Here is a 22677-nt window from a genome sequence, read left to right as displayed (position 1 = left end):
CGCAGCCGCACAGCTGGCGTCCCGGCACGAGCTGCGGAACAAATGCACAGTGAGCTGAGACGGGAGCGTAGGTCACGCTGGGGGGGGCCTTGGAGTCCCCAGGGGCCAAGAGAAGGAACACGGTGTCCCCCTCAAAGCTCCCGACAGACGAGCGCCACAATGGCCGAGAGCCGCCGAACGACAGGTGTGCGGCGCGACCCCCTGGTCCACACGACCTCCTGGTCCACGTGGCCACCGTCCATCCTGGCCACCGTCCGTCCCCTGGGTCTGCGCGTCCCCACAAGAGGCGGCACCAGCCGAGCGCGAGGGAGCCAGCATCCCCAGCAGACGCGCCTGCCCGGCCTGCGTCCCACACGCCCACACTCACCTCTCCATCACTTCAGTCTGGGGGCTCACATCCACTTCAATTGATTTTCCTGGAAGCAGAAAGAACATCGAGAAGGAGAAGGAAAACGTTAGAATGAATGAACGAATGAGTGAATGAGTGAATACAAACAAGCGTTCCCCAGTCATCCTTGCTCACACGCTCGCAGAGGCCCTGATGCGCTTGCTCACCACCCAGAGACGTACGGCAAGACGGCAAGGGCCCCTGGCACCACGGCCCCGGCCCGGTGCCAGCAGGCAGGTGGCACAGCGACCACGGCAGGGAGGCAGCTGGCTGCGGGCTCTCTCGCCTTCCCTAGGCTCTGCCACTCACACAAGGCGGCAGGACGACAGAGACGCTGCCCCTGCAGGTGGCCCCGCAGACGGGCTGCGGCTTTCCCCCTCTTCCTTCCGCGCTGCGACCTCATCTTTTCCCTTCCTACTTTATCATCAGTGTTTTTCTTATGGAATTCGCCTGAGAAACGTAATTCTAGTGACTGTGTTATATTCCACGGTCACCGCCAGTCCCCTCTGTGACACGAGGGTCATGTCCAATTTTTCACTTTTATAAATAAAGGAAATAAACGTCTCTGCACATACAGCTTTATCTGCATTTAAACGCTTTCCTTGGGGAAGACTCAGAAGTGGGACCAGCAGGGAGGAGGGGAGCGCGGCTGGAGGAGCCTGGGCCTGCAGCAGGGGCGGGACGATGGGGATCGGCCAAAGGCAACGAAATGAAGCTCCGAGCGCCCTGGCGAAGAGACACGCTGCCCCCTGCGTGGCAGCCTTTGCTGTTTGAAAGGCAACACGGGAGCCCAGGTTTCAAAGAGACCAACAACTTCACGTTAAAAATACTTCAGAGCCCTGGAAATTGCAGACCGGGATGAGCTCTTTGAAGAAGCTAACGTGTGGCTAAAGAAAAAACACAAACCTTCTAGAGCTGTACTTGAAAAGTGAGACTATAATTAAACTGCACCTACACACTCCATTTTCAAAACTACTCCTAAAAGGGAAAGTTCTTGAACACCCAGCGCAAAGGGAAAGAGCACCGGAGACTCAGGCGTGGGGCTCGCGGCAGGACGGCAGTCCTGGGGCCTGAGCGACCGGGGGGCCCCACCCTGGGGACGCCTCCCCGGCCGACCGTGTCCTCGGCCTCACTCGGGTCACACTGGCACCGTGTCAGGTCTCCACCTCACAGCGAAGGACTGGAACTCCGTGTGCCGTGTGCCCTCTCTTACCCGGACGTTCCATCACCTGCTTGACCACGTGCCCCAGTTAAGCAAGGGATCTGCACACCCGAGCGCCCGCTCAACCACAAACCCAGGTCTTGATCCTCTTGGTTGCATCCCCACCAAAAAGGCCGTGACGTTCTGGCTCCCGAAAACGTAGGGAGACAGTGTGCATGGCCTCCACCTCTGTCCTCTACACCCCTTGCCAAGACAGGGGATCTCCACCTGACCGGGCCCATCTCCAAGACACCGACCGGCTGCAGGACCCCGTGAGTGGGCAGACACAGCGCTAGGACAATGGCCCGGCACCTCCCATGTCGCACCTGCACAGGCTGCTCACAACACTCCACTGAAACGCTGACCCTGACGGTGGGCCGGCTGCTCACCGGCCGTCCAAAGGGCTTCGGGGTCTACACAACTGGCCAGGCACACAGTAACATCATCCCCGCTTCGCGGTACCACCGTCTTCAGGAGCACAGGTGACACCCAGAAGCTTCACGGGGAAGGGCACCATCGGTCTGGGGCACGCAGTCAGCACTCTGAGAGTCCTGACCATAAATCCGTCCCATAAGTATCGCAAAAACTGCTCTTCAGGCCCTAACAAAACTCACGAGCAGAGAAGGACGTGCCCGAGGCCACCCGAAGCTCGGGTCTTCTCATGGGACATCCTTCCAGGAGCCCGTGATGGCTCAACGACAATCGTACGCTGCCCACTCCCTAAAACCAAACAGCCGACTGCTGGCGCAGACTGGGATCGGGGCCAACACACCAGCGACGCCCTGGATCTCGTGGTGGGCCTGCCTTCGCACAGGCGACGGGGACGTGTGTCAGGCTCCCCCTGAAGCTCAGGAAGCGTGTCCTGAAAGCTCCCAGCCTTCAGCCAGATCCTAACGGCTACACCTAAAAGCTGCGTAGGGGGTGGCGGGGGCATCTTTTCAAATAAAGAGGCGTCTAGTTATGCGACCCTCCTGGAACAGGCACGCGGATGCCAGGCGGGCCAGTCCCGTTAGCGGTCGGCCCGCCCTGCTCCCCGCACTGTGCCATCCCGGATGCCGCCTCCTCTGGGAAGCCTCTCTGCAAACAGCACCTGCCAACCGCACGGAATCCAGCTCAAATATCACAGCCTGGCCTCTCCCACGTGACCTGAACGTTTCCTCCTCCGCACTGATAACCTGCAGCACATTTCCATGCAGCTCCAGCGTGCCCCTGCCTGACGCTCAGGGCGGGGATGAACGAGGAGCCGCCCTACCCACGGCTCACAGCTGCGTGGGGACGAGGGACCCAGCAGACAACTGCACCACCGGCCGGGACAAGGGGGCACGGGACACCACGGCAGGGCATGCGGGGGAAACCAGGTGAGCCGGCCGGGACTGTCGGGGACAACTCAGGGGAGGTGACAGGGTCACATCTTTGAGGCAGGAAGGCGCCGTATAGAGACAAGACGCTAAGGGGCCACGTGGAGGGCAGATTCCAGGAATACTCGGGAGGAAAACTCTTCCGGTTTCTCTGATCGCCTGGGTCGGTTGCCGTCCTCGTTACGGCCCCGTGCCCGACGCCACTCCTAACGTACGCTTCCCCAACAACCATGCCCCCTTCCTCCGGGAAGCCTTCCTTCCCTTCAGGGCTCGGGGGTGCCTCCCTGCCAGGCCCCACCTTGCGGGTCAGACCAAGTCGGACGACCCGAATCAGAGGGGGCGCCCTGGAGTAAGATCCAAACCACACAAAACTATCCATATTGTCCTCAAATCCCGGCTGGACACGACACCTACGGCCCCAGTTTGGGAGGCCAGGAGAACGTGGCCCCCGTCTTCCAGGCGTCTGTGCTCTAAAGAAATAAAAGTACGTCCACAAGAAATCACTGCTCTCACCTCCCGAGCCCTCCGGATTGGTCGGACAGGACACCAGACGCTTTGAATCATCTCACTTGATCCTCACAAATAAGTCTGCAAGACAGGAACTATGTCCTCACAGGAGAAGTCGACCACTTAGGGGTACGAGAAGCATATGCTGGGATTCGAACTCAGGTCTGTCTGGCTCCAAAGGTTCTATTCTTTCCACCCGGCAGTGTCCATCACAGGGCCAGACGGGACTGTCATACGCAAGCACGTGCATTAGAAACAATAGTTTTGCTTCCCCTTGGGATGAACAAAGAAACCCTCCTAGAAGGCGAGCAGAATTTCTAGAAGGGCAGAGAGAATAAACACCTTCTAGAATAGGGACTGGTTCGAACACAGTCCCGGGAGTGGGGAAACGCGAGCGAGGCCTGCAACCCAGACGCACTAGCGGGGACGCCCAACTGCACAGGAGCGTGAAGGGCACGACGTCCCGTGCTCGGGGTCAGGCTGTGACACAAGCGGCCCGGGCTCAGGCCCCGACTCTGACCCGCCCGTGTGACCTTGAGCAAGTAAATCCACTTCTCTGCTCCTCTCTTAGTCACGGAAGGTGGTAAACAGTCGCTTCTCACAGGCTGAGACGCCTGGCGCAGAGCGTGCAGCTCACAGGGCCCAGCCTTCCTCCGCTCCCCACCGTCACCCCCGAGAGGGCAGCAGGCTGGACACGGCAGCCCGTGGAAGGCCTTGGAAGAAACGAACGGTGCGGCTTCATCCCTGCAGCCAGAGGAGAGTCAAGGGGAAGGACCCCCGCGGCTGCCTTCTACCCACGTGGCTAGACCCCGACACCTGTGGGGAGCTCACGGAGGAAAGGGACCAGCTCCCGACCTTCCTGGTCCCTCCCGCGGTGCGGGCTCAGGGATACCTGAGGGTGACACCGTCTTCCTGACTCGTGCTACCGGGCAGGCACATGGGACGGCAACACCGGCCCTCGGTCCACCGTGGGTCCCAACCGGGTCCTGAAGGTTACAGACCCTCACCCCGGAAGAACGCACATGCTCAGGAGGCCGTGCAGGGTTCCGGCCCCAGTGAAACCCCTAGCCCGTGACGCTAGGAAAGACCCGGCTCTGGTCCTGCGAGCGGAGAATCCACGCTACCGTCGTACTTCTTTGGTTCCGCCGCCTACGTGGTACGAAAGGAGAGTGGGGGTGCGCGCGAAGGTCCCGGCACGGCGCCCTCCTAGTAGCCCGACGCGGGAAGCAACCTAAATGCCCACCTGCGCGGAAGGATGAAGTGAATCGTGGTATCTTTGTACCAAAGAATGCTCTGCAGCCACTGAAACTCACGGTGTATGTTAGTATTGTCCACACCTGAACAAAGGGAAAGGCTGCAAATAGTTCCAGTGCCACAAAAAAACACGCATTAGTATAAAAAACATCTGGGAACATAAAGTCCAGGGTGTTCACTTTTGGTGCATAAATGATGCAGTTACAGGAGCATTTGCTTGTCTATTATTCCACAATAAACACGTAGTGCTTTGTATTAAGGGGGAAAAGACTATATTTAAAATTTTTAAGGACTCATGCTAGGCAACCACCTCAAATATAAAACTACTTTACAGTAAGCTCCTTTCATGACTCAGGAGCCAGATCTCTTCGACTGCATCCAAGAAAGACCCACCCCTGTTCCATTTGATTCTCTAAGAATGGGAGTTGTCGTCAGGTACCTGAGACTTTCATGCCTTTTGTACAAGAAAATAAAGTTCTATGTTTTGTGTTGTCTGCAAAGCCTGAAATGCTTCTGCTCCCAGAACTGCAGGGCACAACAAGTAAGATCTCCTGGGACTTGTCAAGGTAAATAACTGAAAAATAAATCAAGGGGGGGGGGGGGTGGATAGGATGAGGGAGGCGGGCGGCTGGCGCCCGAGGCGCTCTCCCAGCCTCCTGCTCCCCGGCCCCGGCTGAGGGCCGCCTGGCAGGAAGCAGAGGCCTGGACCGAAATGCCTCGGGCCTGGACCATACAGCTCCATCTTGAGGACCCGCTGCTCCTCCGGTATTAAGATGAGAACTAGCTGACTTGGAAACCCTTCCTCAGGAGGCTGGGGAAGTCACCTGCTCCCGTGTCCGTGGCCCCCGAGGCCAGGGCTGCTACCAGGACGAGGGTTGTGTAAGGAGCCGCGCGCCACTCCCTGGGCCCAGAAGCCCAAACTATCCCACGTTCTATCCTGGAGCTAAGCTGAACACGTGGGCTCTCACGAGCCATCTGTTTTGTAACGTATGAAGACAGAAGAACTGGGGTCAAACCTTGGTTTCGCCAAGTCAGTTCTAACTTTGGGCAGCTGCCTTTCCTCAGCACGGCGGAGCTCCTCCAGGAAGGCAGGCTGTGGTGAGCAGGCGCCCCCGACCCGCACGCTCCACGTACAGAACCCGCAGCCCCAGCGCCTGTGAGCCGGGCAGCCGGCACCAAGGCAAGGCTTCGTGCTCGTTACCGACTCCTACGGCTCATGGAGGAAAGCTCTGGATTTTGAGCAGAAGGAACATGGCCTGACTTACACTGTGAAAAGATCATTCTATTGTGCAGAAACGGAGCATCGTGGGCCCCGGGGGGGGGGGGGGGGGGGGGGGGGGCGGTGCAGGGGCAGCCCGGGTCCGGGGAGGCGAGGACTGCGGCATCAGCGAGAGGAGCCCCGGCGACAACGAGGTGGCGCCAAGTGGTCAGGTCTGTAAGACACTCGAAGGCAGAGCTTCAAGGGGGGCGGCGAGCGGGCGGGAGGAGCGCTGGCTCCGGGTGCGGTCTTCCTAGCAGCCCAGGGAGGAACGGGGTGCCCCCGGGGGAGGGACTGGCCACATCCACAACCGCGGGGAGTCTGAGCCACGTGCGGTCCAAAACCGATCGCAGGCTTCAGCAAAGGGGAAGCTGTCGGTGCCTCGGGCACAGGCCACTTCCGTGGGGAGGCTGCGGCCTGAAAGCCGTTCCAGTAGGCGTGGGAGAGAAGGGCCCTGGGAAGTTAGACGGGTGGATACACAGGAGAGGAGCAAAATAATGACGTCACAGAGGCAATTTAAATGGATAAAGTTTTAACTGGGGAACCACCTTCATAGTTTTCATATTCAAAAAATAAAATTAAACCAGGAAAAACAGGAGACAAACCCTAAAACTGAGAAATAAATGCAAGCAGGAAAAAATAGATCTAGTTATACTTCAAAAGAATAACATGACAACACTGTAGAAAGAATGAAGCAAGTAACTTTTAAGTTTAATCCCTGACTATGTCTCCTGAGCCTAAAAACTAAGAGGTCTAGAAATAAACCGTGATCTCTTAGTGGGTTTGTGTCCCACAGTGGCTCGGAGGGGGCAGCCCTGGACCCATCTGTGTGTATTAGAGAAGCGGGCACAGCGGCGGAGACAGTGACGCTGTGAGGGCCGGGCCCCTTGCTGCTGGGGACGGGACCCAACGCGGAAGCGGGAACAGCAAGGAAGGACACACGGGGCTGGACTGGGACTGGAGGCACCGCTGTGAAATAACCATTTTTAAAATAAATCAGACGTTGTTACACACACCATCGGATGTGTGCACATGCACGTGAGATCTACCCTCGCTCTGCCTGCTAAATGGCCTGGGAACGACGACACTCTAGCAGCAATCAAAACACCCCGTACCATGGATTTTAAAGGGCGTCCCCCTCTAAGATGAACCAGGGCTACTTGGAGGAATGGCTGACTCAGGGGCAGGGACAGTACCAATGAGGCTGGAACATCTTTCTTCGTGCCAGAAAGCACAGAAGTGCTCCCCAAAAGAGGGAGACCTGTCAAAAGGAAATGCCACTTGCCACATCCGGAACAACGTGCACATTAGTACGAATGACAGAACAAACACCAGCCTGCTGAATAAAGTAAGAAGCCGCAAGTCCACGACGCTAGTAACCAGCAAATACATAATCAGGAAGGGGAGATAAAGGGAGAGTCGGTCCTTGTAGCAGACGCCGTCTCATAAGGAAGGAAGAAGGAATGACGGCATTAGGGGAAAAGCCGCCATGCAGCCAGCATCACAGTAGCAGCCAGGACAGGACACGGAGCACGACTCAGGTGAGCACCTGATGAAGAACCAGGTATTTACGGGGTCGCCAAGTCCCCCTGCAGACTGCTTACATATCACACAGGGAAACACGGTCCTTCATAACGGAGGAACCTGACTCACATCACCTCAACCAAGCGACCAAAGTTATTTTCACCAACGGGACAAGCCGATGGCATGCGCCTCGTAAACCCGGTTCCACGAGAACACGACAGTTATGCAGCGTTCTTGCCAAAACCACATAACCAGTCTCATCTCCGCTATCTGATCTCATCGTAAAGAAGCAACAGATAATCCCAAATTGGGGCACTGGCCTGAAGTCTTCAGACAGGTCCACGTCGTGAAAGGCAAAGGGTGAAGGAAAAGGCTAAAGAAAGCCAAAGACCCCGTGACAACTAAATGTAACGTGGGGACTGGGTCCTGGATCAGAATCAGGAATAAGACTAAAAGACATGAGTGAATCAATTAGTGAAAGTTTAATACAGCCTGTACACGGGACGATGACACTACGTCATGAATTTGATAGTGGCCGTGGAGAGGCCGTAGAGAACAACGCCTCGGTGTGAGGGGCCACACGCTTTGCCGCATCTAGAGGGAAGGGACAGGATATCGCCAGTCCACCCTGGGAAGGTTAGGAAGAGATGATGGTGATGATGATGATGGGCTCCTGGGTGAGAAGAAGAATGTTGGGCGCCTGGAGGGCACCTGGCGGGCTCAGTTGGTGGAGCGTGTGACTCTTGATCTCCGGGTCAGGAGTTCGAGCCCGACGATGGGTGTAGAGATCACTTAAAATCTTTAAAGAAAAATACCAACGTGCGTGTACATGCACGTATGTGTGTATACATGCAGAGGGCCCCGATTGAGGATGCTACAAGTTACATTTTCGACTTTAGGATGGTGCAAAAGCAACAGGCATTTGGTAGAGAATACCTCAAATTCTGAATTTTGATCTTTTCCCAGGCTAGAGATATGCAGTAGGGCTCTCCCTCGTGATTCTGGGAGCGGCAGCGAGCCACACCCCCCGTCAGCCCTGCCATCATGAGGGTAAATGACTGGCACAACCGTCCGGGACCCACCTGGCCATCCTGCTTCTCACCTTCAGCACAGCCCTCAACCTAGGACATGAGGCACTCACTACTCTGTCCTAAGTGGGCTTTCTTTCACAGGATATTGCCAACTGTCGACCACGTGTTCTGAGCACGTGTATGGAGCCTGGGCTAAGCTATGACGTTGGGTAGGTTACGTGTGTTAAGTGCATTTTTGACTTAACGATAAAGTATTTTGAACTTTATGGTGGGTCTACTGTAACCTCATCACAAGTCGAGTTAGATCTGAATATTTACAGAGAGAAGGAGAAAATGACAAAGCAAATAAGACAAAAGTGATGAAGCTGGGTAAACAGCGTAATAGAATTTGTCGTTCTCGTCTCAAAAACATTGTAAATGATGATTATTTCTAGTTAAATGCAGTAACATCTACTGAAGTACCTGGCGCACAGCCACTGTTCAGCAAAGGTTCTCTTTCATGCTTCCTCTAACCACCTCTGACCCTTGAATATATTTTTTAACCAATAAATGTCTGAGGTTTTCTTCCTTGCTCGTCTTGTTTAGTGTCGCCAACATTTACGACTCCTGAGTTCTTATCCACTCCCACTCCCACCCCCCAGCAAGACCCGATTTCCAGCCTCCCTTGAAGCTTCAGAGCAAGCATGGGGCAGGTGGGTGCGGGGTGGTGCCTCAGCGCCCTGACCCGGGCTGGCAGCAGAGCAGACCGCCAGGCCCACGGGAGCAGTCCCTGGAGGGGAGGCAGCCCGTGTGGCTCCGCTGTCACCTCGTCAGAGCAGAGCGGTTGCTCCGGCCCCTCCCAAAGACGTCCTGGATCAATAAATGATGCGTCTGAGGACTCGCAATCCCTTGCCCCACTTACCGCTGAGAAACAGCTTTTCCAATTTCTCGAGCAGCCCGGCACATTGATTCAGCTGCTCCTGGAAACCCTCGGCCACGTCGTGATCCACGTCGCCGGCCCGCAGCAACCGCTCGAAGGCCTTCATCGTGGCGTTCATATGTTGCCGGTAAATGACACAGATGCCGTGGCTCTCCTTAATCTGCTGTCTTTGAAGGGAGAGCTCCCTGGCTTGGGACTGAACTAATGAATCGTATCTGATAAAAGGGGGGGAAAGAAAATGCTTGTACCATTTTTGAATTGAATTTTTGTGACCTTAACACTAATTGGAAAAATGACAGAGCACAATTTTTAAAAGCCTGCAGCTGTACGAGTATACGCACTTCCAGAAAAATTGGAAGTGCACAAGGTCACTCCTTCGATTTCAAAACAGCCAACAAATGCCGGAACAAAGGTTCTTCTGCAATGTTTTTAACCTTATAGAGCCCCCAATTACAGCACAGACTGGCAAGAACTCAGGAGGACAATTAGTTCCCATCTACTCTTCAAAAATAATATTCTGAACTATTGAAACACGTGTTCCGAGGGTCAGGGGACCTACCACAAATTCTCACGAACAAAAAAGAAACCGTAACTTGGGAAAACAAAAACGGGGCTCTCTCCCCTCAACTGAAAGGTCAGGGAGGAATCGCTACGCTAACTACCACTTACGGAGGGTCCGCGACCTGCCAGTCACCGCATCGGGGGTTTTTAGTAAGTGAACTGTCCTTGCCATCTTCCCTCAAACCCGTGAACCTCCTCACTTACTGGGGGGCACCGGACTCCGCTGGCACGGGCAAGCGGGGATGGCAGCGTGCCCCCGAGGCCCGTGCTCTATCAGCACCGCCTCCTGGCTCCGACCTGCCATTGCCGGGGCGAGCCCGCCCGTCCTCCCAGCACCGGGAAGAATACGGGTTAAGGGAAGCGCGGCCCCCACCGGCTGCGGCCACAGTTACCTGGCCCCCAGGGCTCGGCACGGACGCTGACCCCTCGGTCGCCCCTTCCCTGAAGCGAGGCCGGCGTGGGGCTGCTGATGCCCCGATCACGTGGCCCCGCACGGCAGGGGGGCTGAGGAAGCACGGGGGCCCGCGGCCGGCCATGGCTCTGGGCATGCTCCGTCCCCTCGGGCAGCCCGCTCGAGGCTCGCGTCCTCACCCGCAGAAACACGTGTGGGAGGCCCTCCTCTCCGGCTGACCGAGCGCTCATCAGCGGCCAGCCGGGGGTCTGACACTACCACTGCCCTTCAATAAACACAGGCTTCCTCCCGTCCTGCTGCTCGGGAAGGCTGGGAAAAACGCACTCTGGCTCCTGCACTTCCGAACTACACGTTTGTCAGGTGACTACACGTTTGTCAAGTGAAGCAAGTAAGTGACGAATGAAGGTCAACTTCACAAGTGACGGCTTTGTCGTCACAGCTCCTAAAGCAGAGCTGCACGTGTCTGTGCCCCTCAAGCACGGCCTAAGAACTCTTCTCTTTCTACGCGGGCCGATGCTCGAGGATGACCTTAAAGGGGAAAGATCTGGAACAGGTTTATGTTCTTCCCACCCAGCCTAGGACGTCGGTCTCCGTCCCAGGGTGAAAGGCAGTAGCGGCTCCGGGAGCGGACGCAGCCGGGCGGCAAACGTGCCGCAACTCACCGAGGGCCGGAACCCTTGCCTTGGCCTCAGCACCCAGGCTGACGAGGGCAACGTCTGCTCTGCCAGCTTCAGGAGCCGCGAGACCAGAATGTGTACGGCCCCTGCGGTCTGTGGCCTCGTGCCCACTTCTCCACGGGCCCAGCAGCCTCACACCATGGAGCCTCCCCTGGTGCCCACCCCACTGCCAGCCGAGCAGCGTTGCCTCGTAGCTCGGGGGCTCCGACCTAGGGGCAGCGGGGGAACCGCGGCGGCAACAGTGGGACAAGCAGCGGGGGACATACCTGGAGGGTGACAGATCTCGGAACTTATTCTGCAGGTTGTGGATTTCACTGAAAAGCTCCATGTTCAAATTCTGCTCCTTCTGCAGCTCGCACTCCTGTTGCAGGAGCTGCTGCCTGAGGCCCTCCAGCAGCCCGCCGTCGGTCACCTCCGGGGCCAGCTGCCGGAGGATCTTCATGTGCTTCACGTAACGCACTTGGTGCAAACTTGAAAACGTCATTTCTTCCTCGTCGGCGCTACCCTTGGGCTTGCTCAACACATCCTGGCCCCCTTCTGTCCCACACAAAACTGTGATAATGGCCTCACTGCACTGGGAGTGCTTCTGCAGCTGAAACAAGAAATTCCGGTAGCCCTGGAGCTCAGTTTCCAAGTCACGGATTTTCTGTTTTAAGTTTTCTGTATCACTGGAGGTGTCGATGTTCTCAGACGGATGGGCCCCAAACACGCTGACTGTGGTGGACAGCGGACTCTTGGAACTCCAGCAGGCAGCTACTGCGGCTGGGCCTGGAAAATCTTCAGAATTCCCTTGGCATGTGGGCACGACGGCAAGGCCGTCGGGCGGGCGGATTTCAGCGTCTGCGAATGAGACACACTTGTGTCAGCACAGCCTGGGCCGAAATCCACCGCCGTCCCCACCGCCGTCCCCGCAGGGCCACGGCCGCCCCCAGGCCTCTCTGGCCTAGCCCCTCCCCTACCTCCCAACCGGCCTCTTCCTCAGAGCAACTATTCTAAAACGTGAACTGACCATGACACCCACCAACGCCCACCTCCAATTCATCACCAAGGATTAAACCCCAAATCCTCTGGCAGTGCCTGGGCCCCTCCGCCGACTAGCCGGGCAGCCCGCCCTGGACACCCCCCCACCACCTCTGGAGATGCCCCACAGCTCGCCCCAATCCCTCGCACCCACCGCGCCGTGGGGGGCCTCTATGCTTTTGCACGTGCTGTTCCCTCGGCCTGCGGCTCACTCGCTCCCCTGCGCCCGCTCAACGAACTCTGCTCACCCTGAGCGCGCAGCTCTGACCCTCCTCCCGCGGGCCCACCTCCACGCCGGCTTGTCGCTCCGCCTGCGCCCCCACAGCACCTTCTGCACTCCGCCAGGGTGCACCTTGCTGGGTGCACATGGGCTCAGCACCCCACGGGCTGTGGCTGCCTGGGTTCCCGGCTCCCGCAGCCTCACCCTCACACCCTCAGGGACGGCGCCTAAGCCAGGCCAGACGGCCGAGGCTCTGACAGGCACCGGGGACCGTGTGAAGTAACGCTGAAGAGCAGTCGTTCCAAGGCTCAGGACTGATGAGTCGTTCCCAGTTTCCCGGGGGCACCGCGATGGCCCCTGCGTGAGGGTCCCACTGACGCACGACCCTGCCAGGAAGTACTTCCCGACGGTCGTTTGAACCCCCGAGGGCGGCCAGGCTCGCCTGAGGGTGGGCGGGACCACGAGGCCAAAGGGAGTGGGGCTCACAGGCGGCTTGGCCACGCGCTGCCCACACACCGGCCTGAGGCGGGTAATTTCATGTCTTGAGCCTCAGTGTCCCCACAAGGATGTCTAAGCTGCTTGCCGGGAACTCCCAGCTCCAGCCTGAGTCCGGAGCATCCGTCCTGGACCACGCAGCACACCGCCTGCGTGCAGGGGACGCTCAGCTCCGTGCACGGCCGTCTGAGTCCTCGGAAGGCTGCAGAAGGCGTGGAAACACCCGGCCTCACAGTCCAGCAGACCTGGCCCGAGCTCCGGCCCTGCCACCTCCTGGCTGCGTGACCTGGGCCGCCGGGTTCCCGACCCCTGAGCCTCCCTCAGAGGCTTCGTCCACAAAACGGGAAGAACACCAGGTACCACGAAGGGCTCCGCCGGCTGTGGTCGGAGGCTCCACCGGGACAGCTCCTGCAGAAGGCGTGCGGCACACGGTGGTGGAGGAGCCTGATGCCGACAGCCCCCGCCCCCCCGGGATGCTGGGAGCTGGAAGGGGGTGCCCAGCACGGGAGGCGGGAGGCCCGCGAGCGGGGGCTGTGGGCCAGGGGCACCGCTGCACCGACAAGCCTGTGGGCTGGGTGACAGGCCCTGGACGGGCTCTGAGGGGAGCGGACAGAAGTGCTCGTCACGCCGCACATTCCAACTTCTGGGTTCTGCAACTGTTCCTCGTGGCCACACGCCCGTTCCTCTCTGCTCACGATGCACATACCATAAAATAACTCTTTTTATTTTAGAAAGCAGCTGCCGCATGACCTAAGGAAGCGTTCCCAGTACCGCACCGCTGCTGTACGCCATCTGCGGTCGTCACCGGTGTCCGCGGCCTCCTGGGGTGCGGGGCAGGCATGTCCGTCCGCGGGCCTGGCGCGGGGCCGGGGCAGAGAAGGTGCTCCGGAAGGGCCTGCTGGCTGAAGGAGCGCGACACAGGGACAGACGCGAGGCCCCCACGGGCCTTCTTTCCAGCGAGTCACCTTCCAAACCAAGGAACTACCGTTGCCGGAACGGCCTCACGATAACGGAATTTCACGGCAAGCAGCAGTGTTCGTTCACTCGGGGAATAAAGAGCAGAGACCACGCGATGAGCCCCTCACGGACGCCCTCCCACGATGCACGGACGTCAGCTACACGCGCACCTGCCAACGGGGACGGTCCGCACCCGCGCAGCAACAGTCGGCTCCACGGCACGACTGACATTTGCACTCTTGCCCTCGACCTACAGCACTGTGACTGAGCGGCGGCACAGGTTTGGTTTCCAGGCTCCAAGACCAGCGTCCAGCACGTCTCGCAGCCCGGCACCCGCGCGGCGACGCGACTTCGCGGCTCAGTAGCCCCGGATGAAGGGCCAGAGGCGACTTCTCACCTCGAATCCCTGCGTGGAGGGCACGGGGAGGGAGGACTCAAAGCCGTGGCACGCGGGGGGCTGTAGGCTTAGCCGGGACCTGGCCCAACGCCCAGTGTCACCTGCGCAAGGACCAGGCGCGCAGCCTTCAGGACAACCTGTGAGGCGTCACTGGCAGCCCCATCTGACCGAAGAGGAAATGGAGGTTCAGAGGCAGACGTGGCCCGAGGCTCGGGGCGCAGCAGCAGCAGAGCCCCCCGTCCGAGCCCGGCCGCCACCTCCTGCAGCAGCTGGCGTCCCCGTCCCCGAGGTCGGGTGCTGAGCCGGGACGGCCCCTCGCGCTCCGGGTCGCGGCCAGTAACACCGCGGCGCCCCCTGCGCTCGCCTCCTGGCACCTGCCAAGGGCAGCGGAGGCACCATGGATGCCCGAGCCGGTCAGCTGGAGGCCAGCGCGTGGGGCTACCGGGAGCGTCCGACACCGAGGAGCCGGGATGCCCGACCTGGAAAGCGGCAGGAGGCAGAGCCCTAGGGACGGAGCAGCAGCGTGCGACAGAGGGGGCCTGTGCAGCCAGAGGCAGCCCCCGGGCAAACCAGAAGCACCTGCGGAAGGAGGAGAGGCGCTCCGTGACGCTGGGCACTCGGGAGGGAAACTGCCAGCCCGCCAGGAAGCCCTGGCCACCGACGCGCCGCCGACAGGAAAGCCACAGGCGTCCCCAGAACCAGTCGTCCACATTGGAGGAAACGCTGCAGTTCTGGAACCTTCCTGGACCCCGTGGGGGCACCCGCATGCCCGGTAGAGCAGCCTTCCCCTCCAAGCCCACGACACTCAGGAGCACGTGACCACGGGTCCCCCGCACTGGCCGGCGGCCTCAGGGGAGCCGGGGGCATCCCCGCACTCTCAGGGCCGCCTCGCGGCTAGTTTAGGACGCCTGAAGAGGTTTCCTACACGGTGAACTAGTCCTGATTCAAGTGGACTTTTTTTTAAACAAAAAAAGAGGAGGGGGTGGATCGAAGGTAAAAAGAAAACAGCACGTGTTCCTTCCGGGGGCGGGGAACAAGAACGTCCTTTTAGGACCGTTTGTGCTGAAATAGATGGGCCGTGCCTGGGGCCTTGTCCCTGCGCCTCCACACCGAGCAGCAATGAAGCTCCTGCTCCGGAGCGGCTCGGGCTCACCTCCGGCCTGCCCAGCGCAGCAGCACCCCGCGGCGCCCGCCCAGCGCAGCAGCATCCTGCAGCACCCACCCGGCTGCGGCAGGGCAAGGGCGTGACGAATGCTTGGTGAGCTCTGACGCCCGGTCCCTGCGCCCGCAGCCGCCTACCGCTGACCAGCTGGACGACCCTGCATCAATTCTGTTTAATGACCTCAGCTTCCTCACGTGTTAAGTGGGACTGACGACGAGGTCCCGAGATGCCGGCTGCCGGGCTTCGCGACCGCCCCCCACAGCACACCCCAAGGAGCGCCCGCACCCAGGCTGCACAGTACACACGGGCCTGCGTTCTGACCGGTCTCGTGGGTGGCGTGATCACTGTCCCCCTCCGTGGCTCTCCAGACACAGGGCATGGCTTTGGCTCCGTTCTGCTCTCCCGGGCCGTCCTGGTAGGCTGCTCCCACAAGGGGCTGGGCTGCAGGCGTTCGGGAAGAGAAGGAAAAATAAATAAAACCGTAGGCTTGAAACTCAGCCAAGCAACTGAGAAGAACACAAAGATACAACAGGGAAAATAAAAACACTGGGGAGGCAAAATGCAATTTATAAGATAAAATTAATCTATCGAGCTGCCATAACAGGACGTAAAAAGCATAAATATGCTGCAGCTTGTCTGAAATGGTTTAAGTCCAGGCTCTCAAAAAACTATGAGTGAGAAAATGAATTCCACAGACTCGGGCCCACTCGTCCGAGCAGAGGCCTTGTGGTCCTCTGGGCACCCGGGGTGGCACCTGGTCGAGGCACCCTGCTGTCAGCCAGAAACACGCACGGGGAGAGTGCGCACCGCAGGCCCCGCGCCCAGTGCCATCAGGTCCTCGGCCCGAGCCCCGCTCCCACCCGCGCTGCTCCGTGAACTATCTCCCCCCCCCCCCCCCACTGGTCTGGGAGTCCTCCGAAGGCAGAGACCCGCTCACCCCTCCCACACCCAGCGCATGAGGCCGGGAACACAGCAGGTGCTCCCGGGGGAGTCCGCGAACGCGTGGCTAGACGGCTGCATGGGAGGAGGCGAGGACCGGAAGGGACGGGGGCGGGGACGGCCATGCCACCGACGGCCCGCCTGTCTCGAAACCTCCACTGTGCTGAACCCAAGAACCCAACGATCCATGGGGAACACCAGGGGCTACAGGTCACCAGAAAACCCACATGCGAGGTGGGGACAGTGGGCTTTCCGAGGCAGCGCAGGGCACGGCCTGGAAACCAGGCAGACGGGTGTGAATCCAGGTCCGACGTCACTGACCGTGACCGCAGCCCGGTCCCTCCATCGCTCCAAGTGCCGCCTGGTGATACCACGGGGCGGGGACCGCTCCGCCTCAAGGGCAGTGAGGAAGATGCCCCCGCACGGCGGCCTTCAGGCGGGCAGGGAGGCGCGACACCCCCGGCGCACGTCGTGTCCTGGACGCAGGCCGTGCCAGGCTCCAGGTGCCTCCCGCCCGCTGTCCCCACAGCCGCTGCCATCTCCCGCCCAGGAGGGAGGCGAGTGCCTCGGTGACAGGACAGCAAACAAGCCCGGTGTCGCCCTGAACACGCCGTGCCGCCCGTGCTAGGACCAGGACCGTCCCCGGCACGGCTCCCCCGTGGCCGCCCAGCAGCGGATGCCGCCCCCGACCACCGCTCCCAGGGCTGCAGCCCAGAGCAGGAGGTGCCCTCGCTCCCCACTGACGCCTCCAGGGCACGCTCTCCTCCCAGAAACCCCAGCTCCGCGCCTCAAGCCGCCAGGCCACCCAGGGACCACACGCCCCGCAGTCACCCGGGGCCCCCAGAGCCTCGCTGACTACGTGGCTCCCCGCGTTTGTCTGCACCTCTGTACGGGCAACCGCCCCGGGTGGTCCCTTCCTGCCGTGTCCTCTCCTCCCCCCGCCGGCTCTCCGGGAGCTGTGGCAGGCCGGCCTCGGCCACGCCAGGACAACGGTGCCCTCCGAGGTCACCGTGAGGGCTGGGTCCGGACTCCCAAGGCCACTCCCTTGGCCTGGTCTTACTGACTGGCAACGCTGGACGGGGTGCACCTGCCATCCACCCGGCTCCGGGATGCCGTCCTCTCGGGCCCCCGTTTCCTGGGCTGCTCCTTCCCCGTCCAACCCCCGCTCACATTGAGGCTCAGCCCGGGCCGCTCCCCGGGTCTCCAAGTCTCCAACTGCAAACGCCGGCGACATGCTGCCACCTGCCGAACGCACAGCCCTGTACCCCCGACTGCCGGGCTGGCACCGCGCGGGGCTGGCCAACTGGCTCCTCGAGGGGCCCCAGAGCCGACACCGGCCGCCCGCGGCCCCGCCACCTCCGCACGGCGCAGCGCCGCCGCCCCGATGGTTCACGGTACCAGGGGTCCTTCCACGCGGCGGGCGGCCTCCTCCTATCAAGAGCCATAGACGGAGTGGGACGGGCGCCGGCCGCAGGGCCTCCACCACAGCTGTAGTCACAGGCTACGTGCAAACCAGCGTGTGTCCCTGAGCTCCAAGGAGACTTCAGGACGCGCAGCGAGGGTGGCCCCCGCCACGGTGTGCCCGTCCCTGCCGGGAAGCCGAAGTCAGGCCACGTGGCTCTGCTCCCCGAAACCCTGCCACGGCTTCCAGGCCTGCCTGCACAAGAGACCAGGCCCGAGAGCGGCCTCCGTGGGCCACCCGACAGGCCACCTCCCTGACCTTCCTGCCCTGCTTTCCCATCTGCTCCGGCCACATGACTGGCCTCCCTCCTAGTCCTCCAACTCCCCAGATTCAAAGCAACATCAGGAACTTTGCCCTTGTGCCTGCCCCCAAAGACACTTTCCACGCTGAGGGTTCCACTCATCTGCTCCAGCCGGGTTCAAATGTCACCTCGTCAGGGAGGCTCTAGGATTCCGCAGATGGACGGCAGCAAACTCCACCCCCCTCCACACTGCCTGTGCCTCAGCCACCTCCGTCCTCCCCGCACCCGCCATCTCTACCTGCACCCGTTTTGTTCAGCCCGTCCCCAGGGCCTACGGTGGCGCCCAGCACACAGCAGGGCTGCAGCAATACTTTTTGGAGAAAGAGAAGGTTGCTGCTGTGGTTCTTGGCATCAGGTGCTGCTGTCACACGCTTACAGCACAAGCTCAAAACCAGGAGTCGACGAGGTACTTCTGTGGACTCGTGAACCCTCTGAAAACGAGGTCCAACGCTTGCCGTGCGCTCGCCTACGCTCCGCGGCTCTCGGCTTTCCTGAGACGCTCCAAGGGGCAGTGGTCCAAAACCTCTAACACCACGGTCACCGCTGTGACACGCCCTCCACGTCTATGCAGTCTAACCCGGATACATTTTAACCCAGGGGCTCTCTACTTTGGGAGCTCCCATGAGTGCAGACACGGCAAAGTGGCTACGGAGGCAGGTCACTTCCAGAGGAAAGCACAAGCTCGATAGGGTTTGGAATGAGCCCTGTGGAGGCCACGTAATGTAGCCTGGACGTTCTAGAAAACCCCCCAGGAGGGCTCTCACTTATACACACGATGCCACTCGCCTCAGGCTTCCACAGGTAACGCCAAAAAAGCCACCTGGACTCAAGTCAGCCCACGGCCGGGGCCCCTGCAGACCATCCTGGGGAAGGCAGCGACCTCACAAGACCCGCATGTGCTTACAAGCCCCTTTACCCAGACTCCAGAATAAAATGAAAACAATAGATTCCTTTTCCTTACTGTGTTCCTTTCATTGTGTATTTGTCAAGAGTCAAGATTAATCACTGTAATTCATAAAATTTATGCTCAAACTTACTGCAGTTCTAAACAACAAGGCTGACATTTCGAGCAGCCCTACCGTCCGTCCGGCCGGCTCGCGGAGAGCACACTGCACACTTACCTTCCTGTAGCGTTCTGTCTGCTGCTGGCCTCTCCTCCATCATTGCTTCAGCCAGAATCAACTTTTGATGCAGCTGCTTATTGCAGATTTTAAACTCCTTCAGCTCCCCCTGCAGCTCCAAGATCTGACCCTGCAGTTGGGCCACCACCTCCTGGGTGGCAGGGAGCCGATACACATTTCCTAATGACCGGGACGGTTTTATCAGGATAGGCAGGCGGGACTTCTTAGCATCCTGGAGAGACACACACAGGACAATGAATACACCTCCTCTGGTCGTGCTCGTGCCAACCTTGTAAAACAGGATTCAGACCGGCTGCCCAGACTTCTGGTTCGGGGGTGGCATCCACGTTTATCTCCCGTGTCTTGGCACGTCCCTCCTCTGACTGGCAAGTGCCCAGCTTCTCCTCCTGGACGCCCTCTTGGCCCTGGCGCACTGTCTCTGTGGACACCCAGAGGCTCACGCGATGGCAGTCCCCTCGCCAACACCATCTTCTAAGTAACACTTCCCTGGTCCGCCCCCGCCCGCTCCCCCGGCTCGGCCAGTCCGCTAGTGCACCGCAGCCACCCCTACTGAGGTTCTCAGGGGCTACCGAGTCACTAATCCAGTGGCTCTCGCCCAGGCTCGAGCTCCCACCTGCCTAACCTCGACATCTTCCTTTCCACTGGCTCTCAGGCACTTCGAAGCCAGCCCAGCACCTGGCTCCTTCTGCCCAGCATCCCAGTCCCCACCCAAAGCTACGCTGCTTCAACACGCTCCATGTGGTGAATCCCACCACCATCCCCTCACTGTGCAACCCAAACCTGGAAGTCTATCGAACGCTCCTCACACCCATCACCCACCCTCGCCACTTACCAGGCTCCATTAATTGTAGCTGTCAACTCATCTCTGAGGTCTCTGGACTCTCCTCGCTGCCTCCCACGGCCCCCATCCAACCCCTAAACACTGCTGGCGCTCCCCTGCCACACAGCCGCCTCCGGAGCACCCTCCCCCTCGCCCTTCCTGCCCTTCCTAGCCCACTCTCCATACCGTGACAGGAAAGGCAGAGCTGACATCCCTCGCCTCTGCTTACAACCACCGGCGTACTTCCCGGTCTCTCAGGACCAAGGTCAAATCCCTACCGCGGCCGCCATGCTGTACGTGACCTGCAGCCCCGGTCACTGCCCTTCTCCCACTTCCCCTAGGCCCACACACTCCCCTCTATCAGCTCCTCAGATGTCTATGTTCCTTCCACCCCAGGGGCTCGGCGCGCCCCGTCCCCCGTCTACAGCACACTCTCTTGCCCACCCCCACCACTCCGGTAATCCCCGTACCTTCACTAGGACCTCACTCCTATGTGCCTTCCTCGGGAGAATGGGCCTTGACTTCCAAGACCAGGTCAGGTCTCCCTGTTAAGGACACGCACCGCCCCCTACAATTCTCTAGGGAGAACACTAGTACCCTCATGATCAAATGCCTGTGCAATTACTTGTTCTCTGTCTACCTTCTGCACTGGCCTATGAGCTCCAGGGTTGGGGACTCTGCGTCGCTTGGTCGTCCTCTACCACAGCCGCCAGCACAAGAACACAGTGGGTGCTCAACGACTATTTGTGGAATGAACACGCGAAGAATGACTTAAGAGGCCAAATGGGGATGTCTTTCAAGTGGGGGGAATTTTAAATATATTAAAAAGTTGGGGAGAGGAACTAAACCTAGAAATATGTAAAGGACTATCACAATTCAATAATAAAAAGCACATATAACTCAATTAGAAGGTGGGCGAAGGATCTGATAGACATTTCTCAAAAGGGGACCTTTACATGGCCAATAAACACATGAAAACATGTCATTAGTCGTCAGGGAAATATAAATCAAATCACAATAGAATATTGCCACTCCCAGCTCATTAGGACAGCTTCTAATTAAAATAATAACAAGTGTCGGCAAAGCTGTGGAGAAACTGGAACCCCCATGTTTCTGATGAAAATGTAAACTAGGAGCAGCTACTATAGAAAACAGCCCAGTGGTTCTTCAGAGTTCCCACATGACCCCGGGTTCCACTCCTCGGTGTTTACCCAGGTGACGTGGAAACACTCGTCCACACAAGAACCTGTATGTGCATGTTCACAGCGACGTGACTCATAATAGCTAAAAGGTAGAAATAACCCAAATGTCCATCGACTGATGAAGGGATAAGTAAAATGTGTGACATCCATACAATGGATATCGCTTGGCAATATAAAGAAATGAACTACCGCTAAGGACTCCGGCACGAACGCACCTCAAAAGTGCTACGCTAAGCGGAAGCAGTCACCAAAGATCACGTGTTACATGATTCCCTTTCTACGAAACATCCAGAGAAGCCAGACATCTAAAGACAGAAAGTAGATCAGTGGTTGCCTACAGCTAGAGCACTAGGGGGGAAACGGGAAGTGACTGCCAATGGGTCCGGCAGGGTTTCTTTTTGGATAATTAAGCCCGTTCTGTAATCGATTATGGCAGTAGATCTGTAACTATGGATTTACCAAAAAAAGAAAAAGACCAAACGACTCACTGCACTACGCACTGTAAATGGACAAACTGTAGGACATGTGGCTTATCCCTCAATGGGGGGCTATTACTCTTTTTATTTTTTAAGTGGAAGAGAAGGAACCTGAGAGGAAAACAGGAAATGCTTGGGACCCTGGGAATGACGAAATCAGCAAGGACTCTGAAAGCAGGAAAAGGGCGGAAGGAGCCCCGCGTGCACGTTCTGGGATGCAAAATGCTTTCAAGCACGCTGTCCACGGTCCTCCGGCCAGCTCTGCAATCTCAGCACTCCCAGGATAATAGACGTTACCGGGCCTATGTTCCAGACAAAAAACTGGGAGGTCAACCAACCAGTCCAATGTCGTACAACGAGGAGGTTAGAGGGCGGGACGTCACAACGGCTCCCCAGCCTCTACTGCTCGGTTAAGCAAAGTAAGACACTCGCTGCCCCAACATTCCAGGGCAGAGAGCAGGTTCAAGGCCGAGGACAGTTTGAGGTGGGAAGGGGGTCTGTTGGCGGGGGGGGGGGGGGGGCGGTGTCCATCAAAGAGGACCACAAAATAACAGTCATTGGCTTGATCCTCGGTCTCCACCAATCTTTATTCTTGGATCCAAATCTGTGTGTCATATGGCAGGAGAAAAGATATCTGCAAGTGCACAAATGCCAAAGCCAATTTCAGGCTGGAAGACTGCCGTCAGTCACCCTAATGCGGGTTCTAAAATAACACCACACAAAATGCTACCTTATGGACACTGTGCACAGCCCCACCTACCGCCTTATGAAACATGTCAACATGGAAGTCCTCACTTGGGAGCGCAAGGGGGACAGGAACGCACACATGCCGAGCTCGACGTACACACGCACAGGCACGCACAAAGCACCAGCAGGCCCTTGCCACACATCTCTTCCTGTCGCCACTGCACTAGCCTCAGCTCCTAGGTCACCCTGATCCCTCTGGGGCCACCAGGAAAGGTAAGTGGCCAGGCTTGAAGCCATCACTGGTCCA

The 22677-nt window shown here is 58.8% G+C and overlaps 1 protein-coding gene across 9 annotated transcripts in view; it reads right to left on the bottom strand.

Moving 5' to 3' along the window:
• CDK5RAP2 (CDK5 regulatory subunit associated protein 2) overlaps positions 1-22677 on the bottom strand; it is a 156234-nt gene that overhangs the window by 29456 nt on the left and 104101 nt on the right. For 7 of the 9 annotated variants that reach the window (XM_072727512.1, XM_072727511.1, XM_072727513.1 and 4 more), the window contains 5 exons: positions 19165-19396; positions 15663-15782; positions 11357-11930; positions 9423-9655; positions 368-416 (listed from right to left, as the gene is read on the bottom strand). In XM_072727512.1, the coding sequence (XP_072583613.1) occupies positions 368-416; positions 9423-9655; positions 11357-11930; positions 15663-15782; positions 19165-19396 (1208 nt within the window). Of the gene's footprint in view, positions 1-367; positions 417-9422; positions 9656-11356; positions 11931-15626; positions 15783-19164; positions 19397-22677 lie in introns of all 9 variants that reach the window. The other 2 variants (XM_072727514.1, XM_072727519.1) reach the window with 2 other exon arrangements.

The sequence above is a fragment of the Vulpes vulpes genome, chromosome 12 (assembly GCF_048418805.1).
Source record: "Vulpes vulpes isolate BD-2025 chromosome 12, VulVul3, whole genome shotgun sequence".
Taxonomy (NCBI): domain Eukaryota; kingdom Metazoa; phylum Chordata; class Mammalia; order Carnivora; family Canidae; genus Vulpes; species Vulpes vulpes.
This window is presented reverse-complemented; position numbering and strand designations above follow the sequence as displayed.